Here is a 20,461-nt window from a genome sequence, read left to right as displayed (position 1 = left end):
TTAAAGAAAAACACACATGCAACATTCATTAAGAGTCTAAAAATATTTCAAGTAATAAAGATAAAATTGACATGTAAAACTAAAATTATGGATAAACACATGTTAGATAGTCGTCCATTAATGTAGGAGTCGGTAAAAGATCAGTGATCTTAATTTGCCTAAATTGAACATAAAAATCAATTAACAACCAAATTTACTATATGATAAAAGGAGACAAGCATAGTAACCGTAATGTTTGGAATCTGAGATGAACTTGGATCACTGTGGAGCTGGTGGTTGAGAACTGATATGAGGTCGGTGAGAAGAATCGTGAATCTGATTGTATGCGGCTGCAGGTTGATGGTGTAAGTCTCAAAACCCTAATCCTTACTAAAAAAAGATTTATCTAAGCTAACTAATCTAAAATTTTGCTAATTTAACTAGAATCGCTTATTTTCATTTTGGGCCATGTAAAGCGAGCCCATTATACATGGCCACGAAGCTCCTTATTCAAAACAAAAAGAAACATAACTTTCTAATTTTCTAAGAAATCTCTTCGAATGGTCTCGAGCTCCGCTTAAGCGCTTGCCTTTGTTGTCTAAGCTAAGAAGATTTCTATAACCTTGTATAAATGCAAAAACAACATAAAATGAATGCAAAAAATGATATATTATTCAACATCTTAGCAGCGAACGAAGCCAAGAAGTTATTAGCTATAATGTATGGCTGCATGAAATTTAGTTTACCAGATTCCATAAAAACTTCTGTGATTAAAGTTAGCTTTAATGTTGAGTAGTAAAGGTCACATGATCACCTAATTTTCATTACTTTAATCAATACTCAAAAACATTATATAAAGCTTAGTAAGATAGATTGATAGTATTGTTGAGCGATGTTGTGATTCGTGGACCGTTGCCTTGTAGCCGACTTATGAGTTGGATTTATAGCACAATTATAGGTTTGTATTAATACGAATATTTCCCGAACTTGTTGGAGTTATTTAATTATGATTAAATGACGAACATAGACAAACATTAACGAACATCCCGCAAATCATATTAAAACCAAGAATTTGATAGTGCCATATTCAACCACCCCTTCTACGTCATTTCAGAACTAATAATTGGTATCAGAGCATGCTGATTAATATACAGATCTGAGATCCATATTGTTAGGTATAGATAGAAAAGCTTGCCACGCACTCTAATTATAATTTTATCAAAAACCATGAGTACCCAGAAACTTGGAATCAAGGTGTTGCCCTTTGACAGAGATGATTATAATAACTGGAAAAAAATGATTCTTTTTATCAGAGCTACAAATTCCATGTTGTTAGTCCCAATCAGACGTAGAAAGGGGGGGTTGAATACATCTTATACAAATTTTTTGTTTTAATTCGATTGCGGAATAGTTTAGTTAAGTTCGCCTATCAATAGTAATCAAATAACTCCAACAAGTTCGGGGGATATTCTTTTTTTAGAAATAATCCTCGAGGGTGCTAAAAATCCAACACAAGGTAAGCGACAGAGACTACAAATCACTATCCACACAAACGGTCGTCCTAATAGATATTTAATATTCATACTTTGAGAGCATGTATAGAGAGTGTTTGCACTTTATAAGTGATGTATTTGTTTTCAAATGAAAACACAAAGCCCTATTTATAGACTTCAACATTAACCAAGGTTAGCTGAGTGATCCCGGCTCTATGAGAGTGATCCTGGTTCTGCGAGAATGATCCAGGTTCAGCGAGAGTGATCCAGTATCTGTCTTAGTGATCCTAGTTCTGTTCATTAGCCAAGGGTGGTTAATACTTAAGTGATGTTTGAGTAACTCAAAGTGGCGCCTTCATATATATACATTCTTGAGTGGCGCCTTGTCCTTCCTTGTACTCAACATTGCCTTTGACAAATCACCCTTGACATGCAAGTGGAGCCTCAGTACTTAAGTATATGAATGAGTGGTGCCATTGAGCTATTTTTAATTTAACCATAATCGATCCAAGTGTGTAGTACCACCTGTCAAGTAATAGACTCTAATTGGCGCCTCAGGATAGTGAGTGGCGTGGTGCCACTAGTATACCTCACTTAGTCAAACAATGAAACAGTATGTTGAGTGGCGCCTTTGACCTTGCTTTGACCCTGAGTGGCGCCTTTGACCTTGATTTGACCCTGAGTGGCGCCTAGCATCACTATATGCACTAGTGTGTCGCCATTTGGGTTGTTGACTTAGCCAAATTCACATCCAAACTTCAAGTGGCACCTACTATAGTATGTGTGTGTGTGTGTGTGTGTGTGTGTGTGTATGTTATTACTTAATTAATTCTTGAGTCAATTCAAATATTTGGCGCCTCTTTCTGATTGGACTTTAATCGAAAGCGCTTGACTTCAGTTGACTCGGGAACAGCTCGAACATGACTTGATCAATTCCACATTGATTAAATACGTTGAACAACTTTGTACATAATGACGTCCTGTGCACTGGTCTAGTTCACGAACGACTAATACTGAAGTGAATATTCGTATTCTTTACTTAATGAAATACTTGATCAGTCAATCCAGGTTTGATGTTGCTTTGAAAAACTGATTACAAATAATCAATATAGATATACTGGAATCTTCTGGTTCTTGAAACTTAATTGGCAGGAAATCTTCGATAGTAAAAACTACTTGAACTTTATTTTTCACTAAGGCTTGAGCATGTTAATGAAAATCTTTCAGTGGACAAATGTTCGTCTCAGATATCTGGATTGTCGGTATCTGTTCGTACCGGATCTCCAACCTGTTGATTCCTGTATTATACCTACGTATTATTTCCTGTTCTTTTGTAGTGTTGAGTTATCGCTATTACATTACGAGTTACATTATGCTTTACAATCTCCCCGTATCTACTTCTATATATTAAAAGGGGACCAGGGGCAAAAAGAGCCAAAAAAATGCCTGTGAAGTTACAAATATACCCTTAATTTGCACAGAATTTCAGTGATGCCCTGGTCTCTTTGTTTTATTCATTCTCTCTGCTGGTTTCTATCGTCCCTCTTCTCTTTGCCGCTCCTTACCCGCAATTTGTGTTCGGTAATGGATTGCCTCGCCAAGATTGAGTTTCAGGGGAAATGTTTGCTTCAATATTAGTGTGTGTATAAATTGGATTTACGCAGCACACCCCTCCTCCCAATGGATAGTTCCCCAAAACAACGTGGCAGGCCGAAGCCCTCCGAACACGACATTTTTGGTCTCTCTCTATCTATACGTATCTACCTATTACTCTTTTCTGACGTTACTGTGTTTTAATAGTTGTTAAATTCAATGCACACAACTTGTTTGATTAAACGTGTGAAAGAAATTGCTCGCTTGCTACTGGGGTTTCAGGAATTTGTTGGTACGCCGATCAAACGATGAGGTTTATTGATAGGTCTAGGGAAATTTTGAAGGTGCAGAAAATTCAGAGAATCGTGTCGCATACCGGGTTTTATTGCTTCACAGCAGTTGTTACTTGTGCCTACACTAATAACATGTGAGTTTGGTCCTAACTCTAATTCTGAAATGTAAATTAAATTGGGGGGTTTTATTGGTTTGTTGATTTGGGTTATACAGGACCCAGCTGGAATAGAGCTTTTGACTAATGATGTCAAGGTGTGTTCGATTCTTGATTATTTGGTGGTGATTGGACTATGTGTTTATCATGTAGATGTTTATCTTTATTGTTGTTGTAGTTATATGTGCTCTTGGCAATTGCTTTGAAATCGAAGAGTGGGGACCAATTAAGTGGTGCGTAATGTCTGATCATTTCACCCGTCAAGGGAAATCCCCGTTTGAATATCACGTTGTAAGTCTTTCAGTGTTCCATAATCTTCCCCCTCTATTATTGGCATGCTGTATTAGAACCAGAATTGACAATATACTCTGTTAAGCTATTAGTTGCTATTGCGCAACAAAGTGTGTGACGTAACTCAGCATCAAATTTTTATGTCAGAGTTGTCTTTGAGAGGTCATATAAAAAATATTAGTTAGGTAATGGCGTCGTTTCATTGGTATTTTAAAATTTTAATCTCTTTGCTTAATTGCATATGATAGATAATTACACCGCGGAAAATATCACCCGTGAGCAAGCAGGTTTGTGGTGCAATGGGTTTATCTATTAATCCTGTTAATAGCTTTGTAAATTTGTAGCTGCATTTGCTCGGGCTGAGCCATACTTGGTCAGCGCCGAATATACATTCATAAACTTTGAGCACCTATCTTGCCCCCTCACTTTCTGTAACTCATGTTTTTTCACGATTGAATTCAATTAGCAGCCAAATCAAGCTGTTTGTACACCTTTGATTGTCTCAACTCTGCCCGATTCTTTTCCCGCCGGTCATTTATTTGGACCGTTACGATTATAATACAGAGCATGGCATTTTTGTAATAATATAATATGTAGGGATAAGCTAATATTTTCAAGCTCCTTTTTTCAGCTCTTTTTGCCCTTTGTCGCCATATAATATATAGAAGTAGATGTTGCATGTGATTAGTTTACTAATTTCCTTATTTAACTTTATTTTTATGTTCATTTTTGCGTCTTCGCAGGGTTGGGGTTGTGCTTACCGATCACTACAGACCATCATTTCTTGGTTTAGGCTCCAGCATTACACTTCACACAGGTACTTGAGAGTCCTTTTAACTTTGCTAAAGTGTGCTTTTTTAAAACAGCTATAGTAATATATTTGGGTTCATTTTTTCTGTAATAGATACATTCTACATGAATCTGTGCCTTGATCCCGACTATCTTTGTTGTACTTTATAGACGAGCAGTTCTGTAGTTATATGCTGTGTTGTTTGGTTACTTCCTAAATTCTAGATAAATAGTTTTCTTAAGAAATGGAAAGATTTATCGAGATATGAAATGCTTTCAAATTATAGATTCCAAAATAAGAGAATTGGTGTAATACTAACAGATTTAGTTAGGAAAAAAAACTAATGTGACTAGAGAATTGTCTATTGTGGATTACAGATTAATTTTATTTCTTGTTTCTATATGAAAACAATAATTTAATAAAGCAAGCTTACGAAAAATCATTAGATTAACACTGACAATGGCCATGAGATGCAATTTAACCTTTTAAAACAAATCAAAACATCTTCATGCTCTATAAGATATTTAAGGTACAAGAGTAACTGTCAAGTCATAATTACCTTCCAAAATCCATGCAATTTTCCTTCATACTTTACCAATGCAACAAGTAATCCCTTTTTTTTAAATACCAGATGAATTTTGCAAGCTTGCTCAGGATTCACCACCTGCCAACAAAATCCACAAACAGAACACTTTAAACAAAATAAAAAGTGATGGCTTCTAAGTGGTAATTCTGCTTTTTATATTAAGGCATTACATGTAGGATTAATGTATACATTGTCTCAAACAGGTGAGCTGTAATGTTATAAATGTAGGATCAGGAGATGAAATTCCTGAAAAATGTCGTGAGCTGGCCTTGCATTTTGAAACCCAGGGAACTCCCATAATGATTGGTAAGTCAGATTCAATATCAGCTGGTGTCGACGTCTGATAACAAGAAAGCAGAATACAAAGATGATGAAATATCAGCTGACGTCAAATATCCAGTGAAGCATGCACTCTCTCGTGAGCTACAGGTATCATCATGTATTCATGTTAATTGCATCGACATTATGTCCCTTATACCTCTCTTGCTTCTTTACGACTGCAAATGCATTTTTCCGGTTCCCAGGAACCGCATCGGAGAATTTACCGCCAGTATCTCTTTTTGCGAGCCAATCTTAACGTCAAAGATCAACAAATACAATGTCTTAGGGTTTGTTACTTACACACTCTTAATTGTTATATTCGTTTTCTCTCTTTGTATTTCTTGGATGATGATGATTATTAGTGAAATTATCTATCTTGGATTCGATTGTATTGTTTTCCATAGCTTATGATTATCTTCTTGTAGGCTCTCTGTTGTCTTTGTGTATTTTTATATTAAAATTTTGCCCAGTGCTATGCTATAATACTCTGTCGTTTTCGTCTTTCTAGTCAGTGTCATAATCATAGCCGCTACTCTCTTGATTTCTTTAATTTTAGGTTACCTTTGTTTCTAATACTAGGGAAATAAGTGGACAAATTTTCATTTATGTACTTGCTAATGTTGCACACATTATGATAGCAGCAGGACGGTTTCTTTATTAAAAATAAATGATATTATTAATGCTTTGCTTGTATTTCCTAGAAATTGTTATAATATATCAGGTGTCTTCTTTGATTTATGTCATTGTACCTTTCATGCTGGCTGTTGTGTAGTCTTTTGCTTTGTTCTTAGTCCACTGATTTTATGAGTGTTAGGCCGAGTCGAGTATGAATGCCCAAGCTGTGAAGACATTTGTAGAAGAAAACCAGAAATTGGCTATGGAGTGCTCAAACTTACTTTCTCAGTGTAAGAAGTGGGAGCGAGAGTGTGCTCAAATTTTAAGTGAATCAGTTTAATCTTTACCTCGTAATCTGGTTAAATGGACTTAAAAACTTTTGAAGTTGATCAAATATTATGTAATAGATTTACAAGATGGTACTCATTGTGGTCTTTTCTTTTTGTGGCATATGTCAGGTAATGCGTAACTCAAAAAGTTTCCATCTTTTATTTGCTTTCAAAGGAGGTAGGGGAGTGCCATGGTTGATTCCGATCAAGATCGAACTGCAGTTGCAGCGGCGACAATGATAGGAGGAGAGAGCAGTAAAGGGAAGGTTGTGGGTTCAGTGATTCTGTTCAAACATTTAGTGATTCCGTTCAAATCAATTAGTGATTGGTTGTACGTTTGTACAATAACAAGTTTGTATTTGAGCACTTGCTTATATCCCTCCTTTTTTTTAGTTTTAGATTTATCCAATAACCCTCCTTACTCATTCCTCAACTCTCATTGGGTATTTGCTTCTATTTTTTAAAATTCTTATTCATACTGAAAGTTTTAGCTATTTTTCAGACTTTTTTCTGGAGCCGGTGTTCAAATATATATTGTAGTAAAAATTGAGCTAAAATTGAGGCATGTGCCTTGCACGGGCTTTTACGCTAGTTTGTTTGTTAAAATTTGACGAGCAAATCCTTTAAAGGATAACTTAACTAACACAGAAAAAGCACACTAATTAAACAGGAAATAATACTAAGTATAGTCTAGATTATATCCTATATTTTCTAGAATTCGAAAGTAAATACAAATAGTCAATGTTCCTCTAGACTGAACTAATTCATCTTTGACTTCTTGGCTTTTGCATTGATCTTTGCTTCATCTGCTATTTTCTTAGCAGTCCTCTCTTCCCGAACTTGTGTGCACATGCTTTCAATCTCATGAATTCTAGCAGTTATGATATTAAGTGCTAATTGTTCCAAAGCATTGATTGGAGGAGGATTCTCAAATTTCTTATTTAACTTCTCCAGTGAGGTGAGATGCTTCATCTTCTTCAATTTCTTGAAAGTCAGTTTCAGTTTCATACCTTCGATTGTCATGATAATTCGAGAAGGATGACCATGAACTCTCTTAGTATTATGCATAGCTTCAACTGCCATCATCAGCTTTAGAAGTTCCAAAAGAGGTATGAGAGAAACCTTATCTTCTTTTTTTACTAAACACTTGAATCGAAGGAGTGCTTTCAAGATGTCGTTAGATGGCAGCTCTCCTCTCTCTTCAAGTGACATAGTAACAGGATCAACAGACTTCTTCCTCCAGAAAATAATAGATATAGGATTAAAAGACACACAAGAGATTTAAGTCCTTCTGGAATGCATGAATCAAGAGGTGGTAGAGGATATGGTTGTTGACGGTTGATTCCAACTAGACTCGGTCCTAACAGCAGCAAATTTAGACGTTCCGTTCCGTTCTATAGTTCCGTTCTATTTTTCTAATTTTTTGTAATTTTTGGATGAAAAATATCAAAAATGGAAACAACCTTTTTCAGTTTTGAATATAATGGAAGTAAGTTTCAGCACTAACTTTTTCAAACTATCAAAAATAAAATCTACCTACATTTTCTAGTATCAAAATTATTGGAAGAAAGTTTCAAATTCTGATTTTAATTTTAAAAATATCAAAAATAAAAATTACCTTTTTTAGTTTCGGATATATTGGAAAAAGTTTCAAAACTACTTTTTCAATAGATCAAAAATAAAATGTACCTACCTTAATAAATATCAAATCATAATTTGAAATTTCTTTTCAATTATTTTGATACAGAAAAAGACTTACTTTTCTTCCAAAACCATGATCATATTTTTGGAACAGGTGTATCTTAAAAATAGAAAATATTTTTGATAAGCCGGCCTTTTCTCAAATCAACCCGTATAAATTGAGGTTAAACATCATAAATTTTAACATAAATAATTTTTTATGCCTATTTATTTTCTCCATCTAATATAATAATGAGCTATACTATGCTAGAGTTTTGAATGACAATATAGATGATTGGCTGATAATAGTAAGAGTTTGTCAGAATGTGGAGTCGACAAATCCAAACACGAGAGGAAAATATAGTCTTGACATGATATTGATGGATGAAGAGGTTAATAAATTAATGTTAGTCATATATGTTTGTTGGTTATCCTTTTATAATATTTGGTTTGTTCATCATACATGTTTGTTTTTAATTTTATATGGTTTACTTTGTATAAACGAAAATATTATTCATGTAACACTTTCACAATATCTGTTTGCTCGGTTCTAACACATTTTAAGTGAAGGTTGTTTATACAATATTAAAAAAATAATGGTTGTTGCAAGTAAGAGTAGTTATAAACCACTATCTCATGGACTCCTTAATATACCCCTGCATGGATTTGAGTTCATACGTCCCGACATGATTAATGTTCATATTCATGATAAGGATATACTCTCAAGTATTTTTTTTCCATACAAAATATTATTAATATTAATTACATGTAGAAATTTATTTTCAATTTTTCACTCATGAATTATAGTCCAATTTTATAATTTTATATATTAATATTGGTATTGCATCGAGATGTTTATAATATAAATTTATTTTATTCTACAAATATTGATTTTAAATCATTAATATAGTTTTTATACGCCACTACAACCCGCGACTTCTTAGTTAGTTCATTGAAAAGGAGAAAAGTTTTGGGCAAGATTCTCATACGTTCATGCATCATGATTTTAGGATGAGTGTACGGAGCTGAGACCATCTGCAGTCTGAGAATCTCTTTCTATTTTCAACGTGTTTCATTTTATGTCACACACAAAAATGGATTTTAGAAAGAAGGAGCCTCATACCTGACAATCATTTGTCAGAAACAGTTTATCTAACAGATGTCGGATCATTATTTCAAGGGTACAGATTGAAACTTTTTTTAACGATCCGCTAAAGGAAAAATTCCGATCCGCGGAAAATTATAACGGATCGGTAAACAAAATAATTTAATTTAGACTCTTGAAATACAAATGTGATGATAATGAAGCTGCATTTAGATAAGGTTTTCCTAACAAATGGTTGTGGGGACCAAAACCCATGTTCAAAACCATCCAATAATACAATGGACCAACTGATAATTGATTTATAAAATAATAAAACTACACAAGTAAATTGAAGAGGAGTTTGATTAAAAATATTAAAAATCTACCAAATATGAGCTCGGCACTATCCTACTTATGTTAGAACTCATCCAATACAAAATGTTGCACCCATCACGAAGGCGAAAGTTATATAAATGGGAGACCATTGTTGTCTTGGTAGTAAAATCTGTGTGCGTGGACACAAAGTTAAACAATTTGCGGCCGCCCATTCTATTTCTGGGTGCAAATAACATAAAAATATTATTATATCATCACCGATGGTTTGGTTTGGTCTGGTTTGTTGATTTTTTGAGTAATAAACAACGGTACTACCTCAAGTAGCAAAACCCTCTTCTTCAAGAAATGCCCCCACCCCAATCTCCACTATATATGTACATGCATACTTGTTTTATGTTTCTACACTTTGTTATTACAATTTACAACTTGTTCACCTCTCACCTATATTATGGTACCTCGTTTCCAGTTATATTATGTTCCAGTTGGAAGTTTAACTGAGATCAGGGCTCTAGCTTCTGATGAATACACTAGTGATCAAGAATCTTACACTCATCATGATTATCAAGATTCTTCAGCTTCTGACTGTGAGAGTAGTGTGATTCCAGGTAGTAGTAGTAGTAGTAGTAGTAGTAGTAGTAGTAGTAGTAGTAGTAGTGGTTGTGAAAACTCTGAGTTTCCATCAATGATCAAGGTGAATGAAGATACAGCTCTATTCCAAACTATTGCTCGAAAGCTTGTTTCAGGCTTGGGTGGGAATTTCAGAGCTGAGGCCATTCATAGGAATCTGTTTTCGGGTCTTACTTGTGAAGCTCGGTTTCAGTCGTTTCGGTTGTTTCAAAGAGCTCTGGAGAGGAAGAATGGAGGGGATGCCAATGTGAAGTATGCTTGGTATGGTGGTTCTAAGCATGAAATTCACAACATTCTTGCTTATGGTTTTGGTCAAATGACTCAAAATGCTTCTGGGGTTTATCTGTCTCCCGCTGATTCTCCCTTTGAAAGGTCAGTGACTTTGTTGAACTCTGTTTTTCGTAAATAGGACTCTTTCTGTCCTCTTTTACATGTTCATTTTGGTTTTCGAGGAGGCAAATTGACCAATTTTTGACTAAACATTACAAATTATTTATTCATTATTTTTAAAATCTGAAAGTTGCATATTAAAATAAACTAAATATACTTTCTAATGGTATTATTATTATTATTATTTTCAATTATATGATACATGTAAATTTCAGACAAAATATAGTCAATTTGACTGGGCAAAAGTCATGTTAAAGAGGACGGAAGGAGTATATTTTTAGTTTAAGTTCTTGTGAGGTAATTAATGGGTGGGTTTTTATGTGCTTATAGTTTGCAATTTGCTGTGGAAGATGATGCTGGACTGAGGCATCTTCTGCTCTGTCAAGTTCTTTTGGGGAACCTGGAACTTGTCCACCCTGGTTCCCAACAATCTCATCCAAGTTCCAGTGAGTTTGATTCTGGAGTCGACGACTTAGTACATCCAAACAAGTATATTGTCTGGCCTACTCTGATGAACACCCACATTTTGCCACAATTTGTCATCACTTTCAGAGCTCAAAATTGCACAGAAGGTGAGTGATCACCCGACTAATTAAGTTCATTCGCATGCTTGGTTTGAGTATTGATTATGCTTGCCCTTTCAATTTGTTCAGCTTATCAGAGGATTCAGGTTTCCCAAAGAAAGCCAACTTCACCTTGGATGCCATTTCCAACTCTAATTGCTAGTTTGGCGAAGATCTTGCCTCCTGATGCAATCAATTTGATCGTCAAGCATCACCGTGATAATAGAGTAAGTTCTTATCAGTTTGAATCTCAAGCTTCACCGCAATGATAGAGTATGGATTTAGAAATCTGTAATATTCAGCTTTTATTGCACCATCCTTGTCTAACAAACTTATTGTTTGATGCTCACTCCAGGAGAATAAGATCTCACGGCATGAACTAATACAGCGAGTTCGACATATAGCTGGAGACAAACTGTTAGCAACCGTCATAAGATCTTACAGGAACAAGGTATGGAGATGTTTATAGAGCTGTTAAATTATATATGGGTCTTTTTTATAGGGGAATTTGAATAACCTTTTTCTTCGATGTTATGACAAATGTCCAACTTTTTGGTACTCATGGCATCACCACCAGTTATCTAGAGGTCTTCTAGTTCTCGAGACTGTGTATGGAACACGGTTTCTGACCTTTGTGTCGGAAGTCTGCAAGTCCTTTTGAGATTTGAAAGACTAGCAGAGTGGGTCATTCTATAAGTGAAACTAATATAGAATAGTTTGGCAAAGGTTAAGGGTAGTAATAAGTTTTGTGATTTTTCTGTTTGGTAACTGGTTCCGTTGTCTGACTGAGTTATCTTTACACTAGAGTCCTGATGCATCCTTTCTGGTAATGGTGCCTTGTAAAAATTGAGAATCATACAAAGAAGGAAAAGGTCATTTGACAATTGTCGAATTAAATGACTGCAAAGGTTCAATATAAAGATGGTATGATCAGTTTACTTGTGTTATTGTCCTTAATAAGCGGATTCTGGACAGCTGATCCAGACCTAAATCCTATATAACCGAAGCCACTTTGTTCCTGCCCTGCTGCAGGGCAACTGTTTTGAATGTAACCAGCCATTTGTAATTTGTTTAGTTGTGAGTCTTCTGTTCCCTTAGCTCATGCTTACCATGAGCATTTCAACCTGAATTCTGTATCTGCAATGTGTGTTGATATTAATGAGCTAATAAAGCGAAAAATTTATTTGGTGCAGTCTTTTGTAGCATCAAGTAAAGATTGAACAAGCAAGTTGCAACAGCGAAAAGGAAGAATTGGTGATTGCTAGCAAAAGAAATACCCAAGGGAGGAGGGAATATCAACTTTATCCTTTATCCTTTATCAATTAATCTTAACTTCACTACTTTGTTCTTCTCATCAAGTTAAACATCTTTCTTAGGACAAACATCCTCTTTTACATCATTTCAGTTCCTCAAATCTATGTCAAACCTGTGCATAGGTCTCATTTTATCAAGCTAATCTTATTCAACAGAATAGTGGTTAGGTTCTGGCTATAAAAGATTAATATTCCAATGCTTCTAGTTTAGACTCAGCCATATCAGTTTCAGTTGTATGTCATTTGTGGGATTTCTGGTGGTAAAACAGAACAAAGTTCATTCAAGTCTTTGAATATTTGATAAAAACATTTACTTAAGCAGTTAGTTTCAAATTTGACTAGGGCCAAGTACCCCAAATAATTTATGTTTAATGATGTGACCTAACACACGACAAATTTTTAATTTGGGGGCATATGTATATACGCGGAATTCCATATTATTATTATTAAAAAAATAATCATCAATGTATCGACAACTTGAGAAAAATTTGGGATATCTACCGTTTCTCTTCAAACTTAGTGGGTTCATACCAAGCTTTCTGGTCTAAGAAAAAAAATAATACCAAAAATTTCCAAAATCTCCGCCACACGAAATTTAAAATGTTCTTTTTTGTAAAATTTTGAAATTTTATTATTTGAAGTAAGAGAACTTTCGAAATCTATTTCAAATCTATTTTCAAATTATTAAGTCCAAAAATTTGAACTTCTGAGTCATCACTTCAAAAAAAATTGTTATTTGTTATCTCACCGTTTAACACTGATTTTGGTTTAGGATGTAATATTCACGGTATAGAAAGAAAATAAATAGTTACTCCATCAAAACACTGAGGACTTGTTTATACGAAAAATGAATATCATCCCAGATAGAGAATTAAAAGAATTTCAATAAATTATTGATCCTTTTTCAACAAAAAAATGGAATGCAATTGGGTCTATAATAAATAAGAAAACTTTTCATGTGTACTGTAATTGTCTCCTAAAGACCATGACTATTGGCTTATACAGAATTTAAAGACGAGTATTGCCCTAAACACACACAACTTACACAAATCAATATGACTGCAAAATACTGGTAACTACTCCTATATTTGTAATTCAAATACACAATTAGATATCTGGGCCAAAAATCTCACATAATTCTTGAAAATATGCACAACAATAAAGCACCATCTCCGACTGGTGGCCCAAACTGCCACTACAGTTTTTGACTCCAAAAACATAAACTATCCATACACTTCTTCTTTAGTCCCATTTTGTTGCTTGTTATATTATAAGTAAAATTTGTAAGACTGCAGCAAAACCATTCACATTAGTGTTCAAGTGAGGAGGAACGCATTCGCCCAGGCTCAGGGCTTCTGTTTGGCTGCATTAGTACAGGCAAAACACCATTTTCAGCAGCTTCTAAAGCCAAATCTGCATTCCCGCCATTCTCTGTACCAACTTGCCGAAGCAAGCCCTGCAATCTCAGCAAATAGCTTTGGCTAGGAGGTTGTGTTCTAACATAAGGAGCTGCTGTCACAACAGCAGCCGGTGAGTGATCACTATCAGCACGAATACTGGATAGTGCACTGAGATCAAGGTTTGGAAAGACGGAACATCGACATCTGGGGCATTTTACATTCAAACGAAGCCACTCATCAATGCATTCCACATGGAAATTATGAGCACAAGGAAGACCTCTAACCTGCATTGAACATGCATTAGTACAATTACCAATGAACAAGAAGATGGATAACTGATACTTAGTGAACTGTCACTTGGTTGTTTTCAGCGCCATGTTACGTCAATAAATCCTATGTCACATGCTATTCTAAACAGCAACTTCTCTGAAAAAAATCAAAAGATACAACTGTCTATGTCCTAGATGGAACACAATGGCAGAATGAATCTACAAATCTTCTCCAAATCGTTTGAAAAAAAAAAACAGCCATCTAAAAGTACCATAGACAGAAACAATTACCTCATTTCCAACATGGAATTCTTCTAAACAGATTGGACACTCACTGCAATCGGTTGGAACAGCCTTAAGCCTGAACTTTGGCAGTTCCTGAATAAGCGCTTCCACTGCTTCTCTCTGCCAGCAGAAAAAGAACTTCCACAGTTAAAAAGTGATTACCAAGAAAAGTTGCACACATTCCATCCAAATAATGATAAATACAAAAGTGGGTGTTACACTTCATATGGCACAAGTCTATTACACACATGTTTTTATAATTGTGTGTGTACACATGATTTATCAAAAGTCCATATTATGAATTCAAGTGTTATAAGCCTAACAAGTGCATGCATGCAGAAACTTCATCCTTAATATAAACTGATTTAGAACAGTCTTGGCCTACTTGAGTTGGCGTCAAGTAGAGCCCTGGGTGGTATGCAGCAGTATCTTGGCCCATGCCTCTCATCTCTTGCCCAGCTGCTTCGAATGCCCAATCTGGTACCCTGATCATGTCAACCAACACCTGCAAAAAAGAGTGTTCAATAACCTAGAAATCAACTTATTTATCAAACATAATAGTATGATATGAACTGGCACATCACATCAGATACATAAAATATCTTGCTGCCAGTTAAGATGCCAAAAAGAGAAATGTTAAGTGATCTAAACCTACCAAGAAAAATGTATCTCTACCTAGTTTACACAAGTCAACAAAACCCATGATCCATATTCTATATTTGAAAAAAGAAAAAGTCCTGCACATTTCAGGGTATTATTAATGTGTCAAAAGGGGTAAAACAGGAAAAAAAACATGACACTTTCTGCTGAGCCTTACCCCAAACTGTGAGATAGGTATCCCCTGTTGTGCACCACGCAATAGATGAGCTTGTCTTCTAGTAATCCACTGCAAAATATATTTTATAACAATAAATTGTTAAAACATATAACACAAAGACCAAGCATAAGCTTCATCTTTGGATGATCTTACCATACAGTTCATCATTTTGAAAGAACAGTAATTAAATCCTTGACCATTTGCAAAATGTACATGAAACTTCCACCTAAATTTTTTCTCTATCTTTTGAAGTCATACTAAATAAAGAAAACAAACCTTCCCGATGGACATGCATGCAATGCAGATGAGACCACAATAGCTAAAAAGCAACCAAATAAGGAACCCGTACTTCTGACCTTCTTCGGGCAACTGCAATATATTTTAAACACAATCTTCTTTAAACTGTTTTGGTATACTAGGAAAAGGACGAAATTAACATGAGAAACTTACACAGCTTCTTGCGCTAGTGAACCACAGAGTACCAATTATAGTCCATGCCCAGAGGAAAGGATAAAGTAGCAGAGATAGAATTGAAAGAACTACAACCCTTCCACAAAACCGAGCATATCTTTGCTGCCAACCGAAATCCCTGTATCATAAAAGATGGATAAATGGAAGTATCATATGTGCTACTGAACATCAAAACCATTATCAAAGGAAATAAGATCAACACTAAAATAACCAAATTCTTGAGACTGGCTTCCAATTTATATGCAAGTTCTTATGATTTCAATTAGTTGGATCATGTTGATTTAATTCAAGCTAGGTTAATTTTAATGAACTTATACTCTACTATTAGCAACATGATATATACACTTGAACAAAAAACAAAGAATCCAAATTGCAAACAGAAATAAAATTAGCCAAAGACTGGAAACTTCAATCCCAGACACAAATCACGGAACCCCTACCACAGGACCCAAAGTACCAGAAGAATAAAACAAAGATGTGAGCTCAGTACCACAGCTCTAAAAAACTTGCAGCCTCAAAACAAAGCAGTAGTATAAGGACAGAAAAGATATGAATAGCTAACACCTGAATAATGATGATGATAATAATCATGTTTTGTGACAAAACTATAATTAGCTCATTTAATTTGACTTTTTACTTCATTTTCCTCTGTGAAATCTGGAAAATAGAGTTTTTTTATTTCAGGCTTGTACTTGATGTGTCTGATTCGCATTACTAATAGGATATACTTGGAACCTAATAAACATGGAAAGGGAAATTTAGTTATAGCCATTAAAAAAGAGTCGAATAAGATATGTTTAACTGAGTTAGTTGATTTCCTATTAGATAAAAATAACATAGTGTTTTATATGTAGCCAGTGTAGTTTTAGAACACAGAACTTTCCCTAGACTATTTCTCATTGGATTGGTTGATAGAGTATACTCTCTTTTTTTGGTATATTACTGTATGCTCAATTTCGGTTATATTTTCACTTAACAAGTTGAGAGAGTATATAGGATATTCAAAATAAGGGTACAGCAAACTTCTATTAAAGCCTTAGGGAAGATTGTAACCCAAGGCTCCTAACTGACATTCTTATTATATACTGTATTTTGCTTTAATCCGCAATACAAATTTGCTTGTTAAATAAGAGCAAGCTCTTCCTTTAAGGCTTCCCTCTTGGAAACTATGTTGCTTTCTACGAACAAATATATTGATTGTTAGCAGCTTATCGTGTCTGAAAGCAGAAGCAACCCAATACCACAAGATACTCAGTATGTTTGAGCAAGGGAGTGCTTAACTAAGCTACCATTTACACCACTTTTAAAGAAGTAAATAAGATAGGAATCCTTACAATCCCATTCCTGAGGCAAGGCCATTATCCACAAACATGAGGAGCCGAAAAACAAACACAGTAGTGTAGTCCACCTATAAGTTCAGTAAAGCAAGATGGATATATAAACTTAGTAGAGTGAAGTAAGAAGCTACTAGAAACATATATTTTACAAGATGTTTTCGAAAATACCCACCACAATCCATATATGCAATGGATATTCACAATAATGGTACCGCTTCCAATTGATCGCCACAATGATTCTGGTAGTTATCGTGTTAAGAAACCAACAGAAGCACTTTACAAACACATGTACACAGCAAGGTAAAAGTTATCAATGCATCATCAAACTACCAAGGCAGACGACTACATGCTAAAATCAATGCCAATGCCACAACCACTGCCCTATCAATGCGTCATCAAATACTAGAAATGCCCTACCAAGGCAGCAGACTACATGCTAGAATACAAAGCCAATGCCTTAAACAACCATTGCCCTAAACACGCCCAAATATTTATTGATCATCTATAATATATACTGTGACTAAAATTGAAAATGACAAAGAAAACCTTATGACCGAAAAGGAGTCCTTTATTGGAAAAGAAATACCTTTAAGTTTAAGATTATATGTTCATTTTAATATATGTCAATTTAACTGACATGAAACTAACAAAATTATAAAAGAGAGAAAAACTCAATTCTCAACACCATAAAAGAGGGAAGTGAATTGTTCAACAAACACATAACTACTTGACAATTCACAAACTGGAAAAATAATATGCATTTATACACACACATTATATAAATAATTCCAAGCTAAGTCCTTAAAGGATACATACTAGTTGCAAGCATTGACAAGAAAAAACCATCATACCTGCAAAACCCACAATTTTTACAAAAAAATCAACAAAAACAAGTTAAAAAACAACATTTTTAACCAAGAACAAGAATTCACCACTTAAAATCAACTCCTCTAATAGCCATCAAAATCCAAAACCTTCCAAACCCTTGTAGCAAATCCCAAATCTTGGAGACCCAAATTCTCCAAATCTCAGAATTCCATCAAGAAACAAGATATTTCAAGAAACCCAAGATTCATCACAACTCTACAAAGCTTTCAAAAATAAAACAAGACCCTTGTCAAATTATATATTTACATATATGTGTATATATAGGCAGGTGTGTTTATTACTATTATTTTGGTGGCAGAGAAAGTGGTGGACTGAAAGAAGAAAGTGGGAGAAGGAGAGGAATAGACGCTGGTGACGTATGCAGAAACGGCGTTACAGGGTAGCGTGTATTTATGTGTGTGTATATACAGTAGTAATGTATGTATAAGCTGGGGTACAGTGTACACCATGGAGTGGTCTAGTAGGCGGTGACTATACATGTATATAATTTTGGGCTTTTGGGAATGGTGTGGAGTGCGGACAATCAACCATAAATATTTTTTGTTGGGCTATCAAAATTATAAAAAGGGAAAGTATTTAGGGGGCGTTTGGGTGAGATTAAAATAAGTGTTTTTTGCTTAAAGTATAAAAATAAAGTAGAAGTCAGAAGCAAGTTAAGACTTATTTTAAGCAAGAAGCACTTATTTTAAACTCATCCAAACGGCCCCTTATTAGTAATTAAACTGTTTGGAAAATAAGTAGAAGTCCTGAAACAAAAACTAGTAATCCTAACTTCTTTTAAGTACTTCTTATTTTTTACGCAAACGGTACAAATAAGTGCTTATAACTTATAAACTCGGAAACTGGGCTTAAAAGCTATTGCCAAACACCCCCGGTGAGGCACAGTTCGTGGATAAGAGATGGTTCGACTTGGTTTAAAATTCGGACTTTAAACTAAGAATGAAAATTTTCTTGTTTTGTTAATAATCTTTGCCTTGTAAGATTTATAATGTTATCAGCATGCTTCTTGGCGCACCGAGTAAGGACTGAATTCTCATTCTTTTTTTCTTTTTTTTTGTTAATTAAAAAAAATGACGGAATGAGTAACTAGTAAAAGACTAACGGTAAATGGTAAAGACGAATCATGACATGCCAACATATGAAATACTTAATCGGAGTAGTGTTAAATTGCGTCCTGATCCGCTCGTCTGGCCGGGCGTAAAAAAAGGTTATTTTCATGATTTGGTGTTGCTAGTACTACCCTCAAACCAACTAGTGAGATTGTGAGTTCTTCATACCACCAAGTAGTAATAACCAATACTGGTCGTGCCCAATCCGAATAAGTAGCTCAAGTCCGACATCGTGGGCTCAAAATGATTGTGGTCCTCATAGAGCATGTATAGAGTAATGGCAAGCTTCCAGCCATTTGGATAAATTTGAGTCGGGGCGATATCGAAATATTCAATAATAGATTTGAAGTATTGATGTAGGGGAGACCGATACCAAGTTTTACCAGCTTGGAAGTAAGTACATGGGATTTTCAATCTGGGATTATGGTTAAATACATGTTGTATTTATGTTAGGATGTGGGAGCACCCAGATGCGTCCCATATCATAGTATTTAAGACACCACCATTCAATCTCGGTGTCAGATGCTATGGAGGAAAATCCCACACAAGCGAGCTTCCCCACTTTCTTACTTCTGTTAGGTCCAATCAGACGTAGAAGGGGGGGGGGTTGAATACGTCGTACCAATTTCTTCGATTTAATTTAATTGCGGATAATCTTTGTTTCAGTCCATGTTAAATCAATCGTAAATAAATAACTCCAGCAATTCGGGGAATATTCTTGTATTAGAAATAATCCTCGGGTGCTACAAATTCCAACACAAGTGTCGGCTGCAGAGACTACAATCACTCTATTACAAACTCTCGATAAAAACGATCTTCTAATTTAACTCTCGAGAATGTGTATAGTGTGTGCACTTACAAAGTGTGTAGTTGTTTTCAAATGAAAACATCAAGCTCTATTTATAGGCTTTCCAACAACTAACCATGGTTAACGAATTCGTCTTGGACGACTTGAGTTCGTCTTGGACGGATTCGATTTATAAAAATAAATCTAACTCCAATAAGCATTGTAGATGGCGCCACTTTCATATACACATATATATATATAAATATATGTATATGAAAGTTGCGCTCCATATACATATTCTCTCCACTGTGGTCAAAGTTGGCGCCTCGGTCAAAGTTGGCGCCAGTAGTGTTTAACAGTGTATGTGACTTAGAAGAATTATAAGAAGGTCAAATGTTGCGCCTTCTTCTTGGTCAAACATGGCGCCTTGAGGATGGTCAATAGTTGCGCTCTACAGTGGATGTATTAGAGCTTTTGTACTTAGAATTTCTTCTAAGTAAAACAGCTGAGTTCGCGCTTTGACCAAAGTCAAACTTTGCGCCACAACATTCATCTTCAGTGTGACAGTGGAGACTTAGAATATTTCTAAGTGTAAGGATTGTGGAGGCGCAAACTTTGACTTGGTCAAAGTTTGCGCTCCAAATCCATTGGAGCCTCCCC

General features: G+C 35.2%; 2 protein-coding genes and 1 long non-coding RNA gene across 5 annotated transcripts; 2 read left to right on the top strand and 1 right to left on the bottom strand.

The window, feature by feature from the left end:
• Positions 1–2,972: 2,972 nt before the first annotated feature.
• LOC135152346 (uncharacterized) lies at positions 2,973–6,902 on the top strand. 3 transcript variants are annotated; one of them, XR_010291408.1, is made up of 8 exons: positions 2,973–3,210; positions 3,348–3,611; positions 3,692–3,804; positions 4,548–4,621; positions 5,384–5,609; positions 5,705–5,788; positions 6,316–6,406; positions 6,575–6,902. It is a non-coding gene; the product is annotated as an uncharacterized LOC135152346 (long non-coding RNA). The 3 variants fall into 3 exon arrangements; XR_010291409.1 differs by having other exon boundaries at positions 2,973–3,492; positions 3,573–3,611; XR_010291407.1 differs by having other exon boundaries at positions 2,973–3,611; positions 6,575–6,901.
• Positions 6,903–9,919: 3,017 nt separating this feature from the next.
• Positions 9,920–12,643, top strand: LOC108192483 (probable inactive poly [ADP-ribose] polymerase SRO5). Its single transcript, XM_017372382.2, has 5 exons — positions 9,920–10,544; positions 10,893–11,134; positions 11,216–11,352; positions 11,481–11,576; positions 12,319–12,643. The coding sequence occupies exons 1-5, from the start codon at positions 9,994–9,996 to the stop codon at positions 12,343–12,345; spliced, it is 1,053 nt and encodes a 350-aa protein (XP_017227871.1). The 5' UTR covers positions 9,920–9,993; the 3' UTR covers positions 12,346–12,643.
• Positions 12,644–13,371: 728 nt separating this feature from the next.
• Positions 13,372–18,359, bottom strand: LOC108192503 (E3 ubiquitin-protein ligase SIS3). Its single transcript, XM_017372372.2, has 10 exons — positions 17,950–18,359; positions 17,830–17,868; positions 17,190–17,256; positions 17,015–17,088; positions 15,660–15,798; positions 15,486–15,578; positions 15,210–15,278; positions 14,778–14,897; positions 14,399–14,512; positions 13,372–14,122 (listed from the first exon to the last, which is right to left on the bottom strand). The coding sequence occupies exons 1-10, from the start codon at positions 17,976–17,978 to the stop codon at positions 13,748–13,750; spliced, it is 1,119 nt and encodes a 372-aa protein (XP_017227861.1). The 5' UTR covers positions 17,979–18,359; the 3' UTR covers positions 13,372–13,747.
• Positions 18,360–20,461: the final 2,102 nt, after the last annotated feature.

This window comes from Daucus carota, chromosome 4 (assembly GCF_001625215.2).
Source record: "Daucus carota subsp. sativus chromosome 4, DH1 v3.0, whole genome shotgun sequence".
NCBI lineage: Eukaryota > Viridiplantae > Streptophyta > Magnoliopsida > Apiales > Apiaceae > Daucus > Daucus carota.
This window is presented reverse-complemented; position numbering and strand designations above follow the sequence as displayed.

Bases quoted from the DNA above. Each gene is read 5' to 3' on its own strand.
- LOC108192483 (XM_017372382.2), top strand. From the start codon at position 9,994: ATGGTACCTCGTTTCCAGTTATATTATGTTCCAGTTGGAAGTTTAACT. The intron at 10,545-10,892 runs GTCAGTGACTTT...ATGTGCTTATAG, and splicing joins GCTGATTCTCCCTTTGAAAG to TTTGCAATTTGCTGTGGAAG. The intron at 11,353-11,480 runs GTAAGTTCTTAT...TGCTCACTCCAG, and splicing joins AGCATCACCGTGATAATAGA to GAGAATAAGATCTCACGGCA.
- LOC108192503 (XM_017372372.2), bottom strand. From the start codon at position 17,978: ATGGCTATTAGAGGAGTTGATTTTAAGTG. The intron at 15,799-17,014 runs GTAAGGATTCCT...TTTATGATACAG, and splicing joins CTTGCCTCAGGAATGGGATT to GGATTTCGGTTGGCAGCAAA. The intron at 14,123-14,398 runs GTAATTGTTTCT...TGTTCAATGCAG, and splicing joins AATTCCATGTTGGAAATGAG to GTTAGAGGTCTTCCTTGTGC.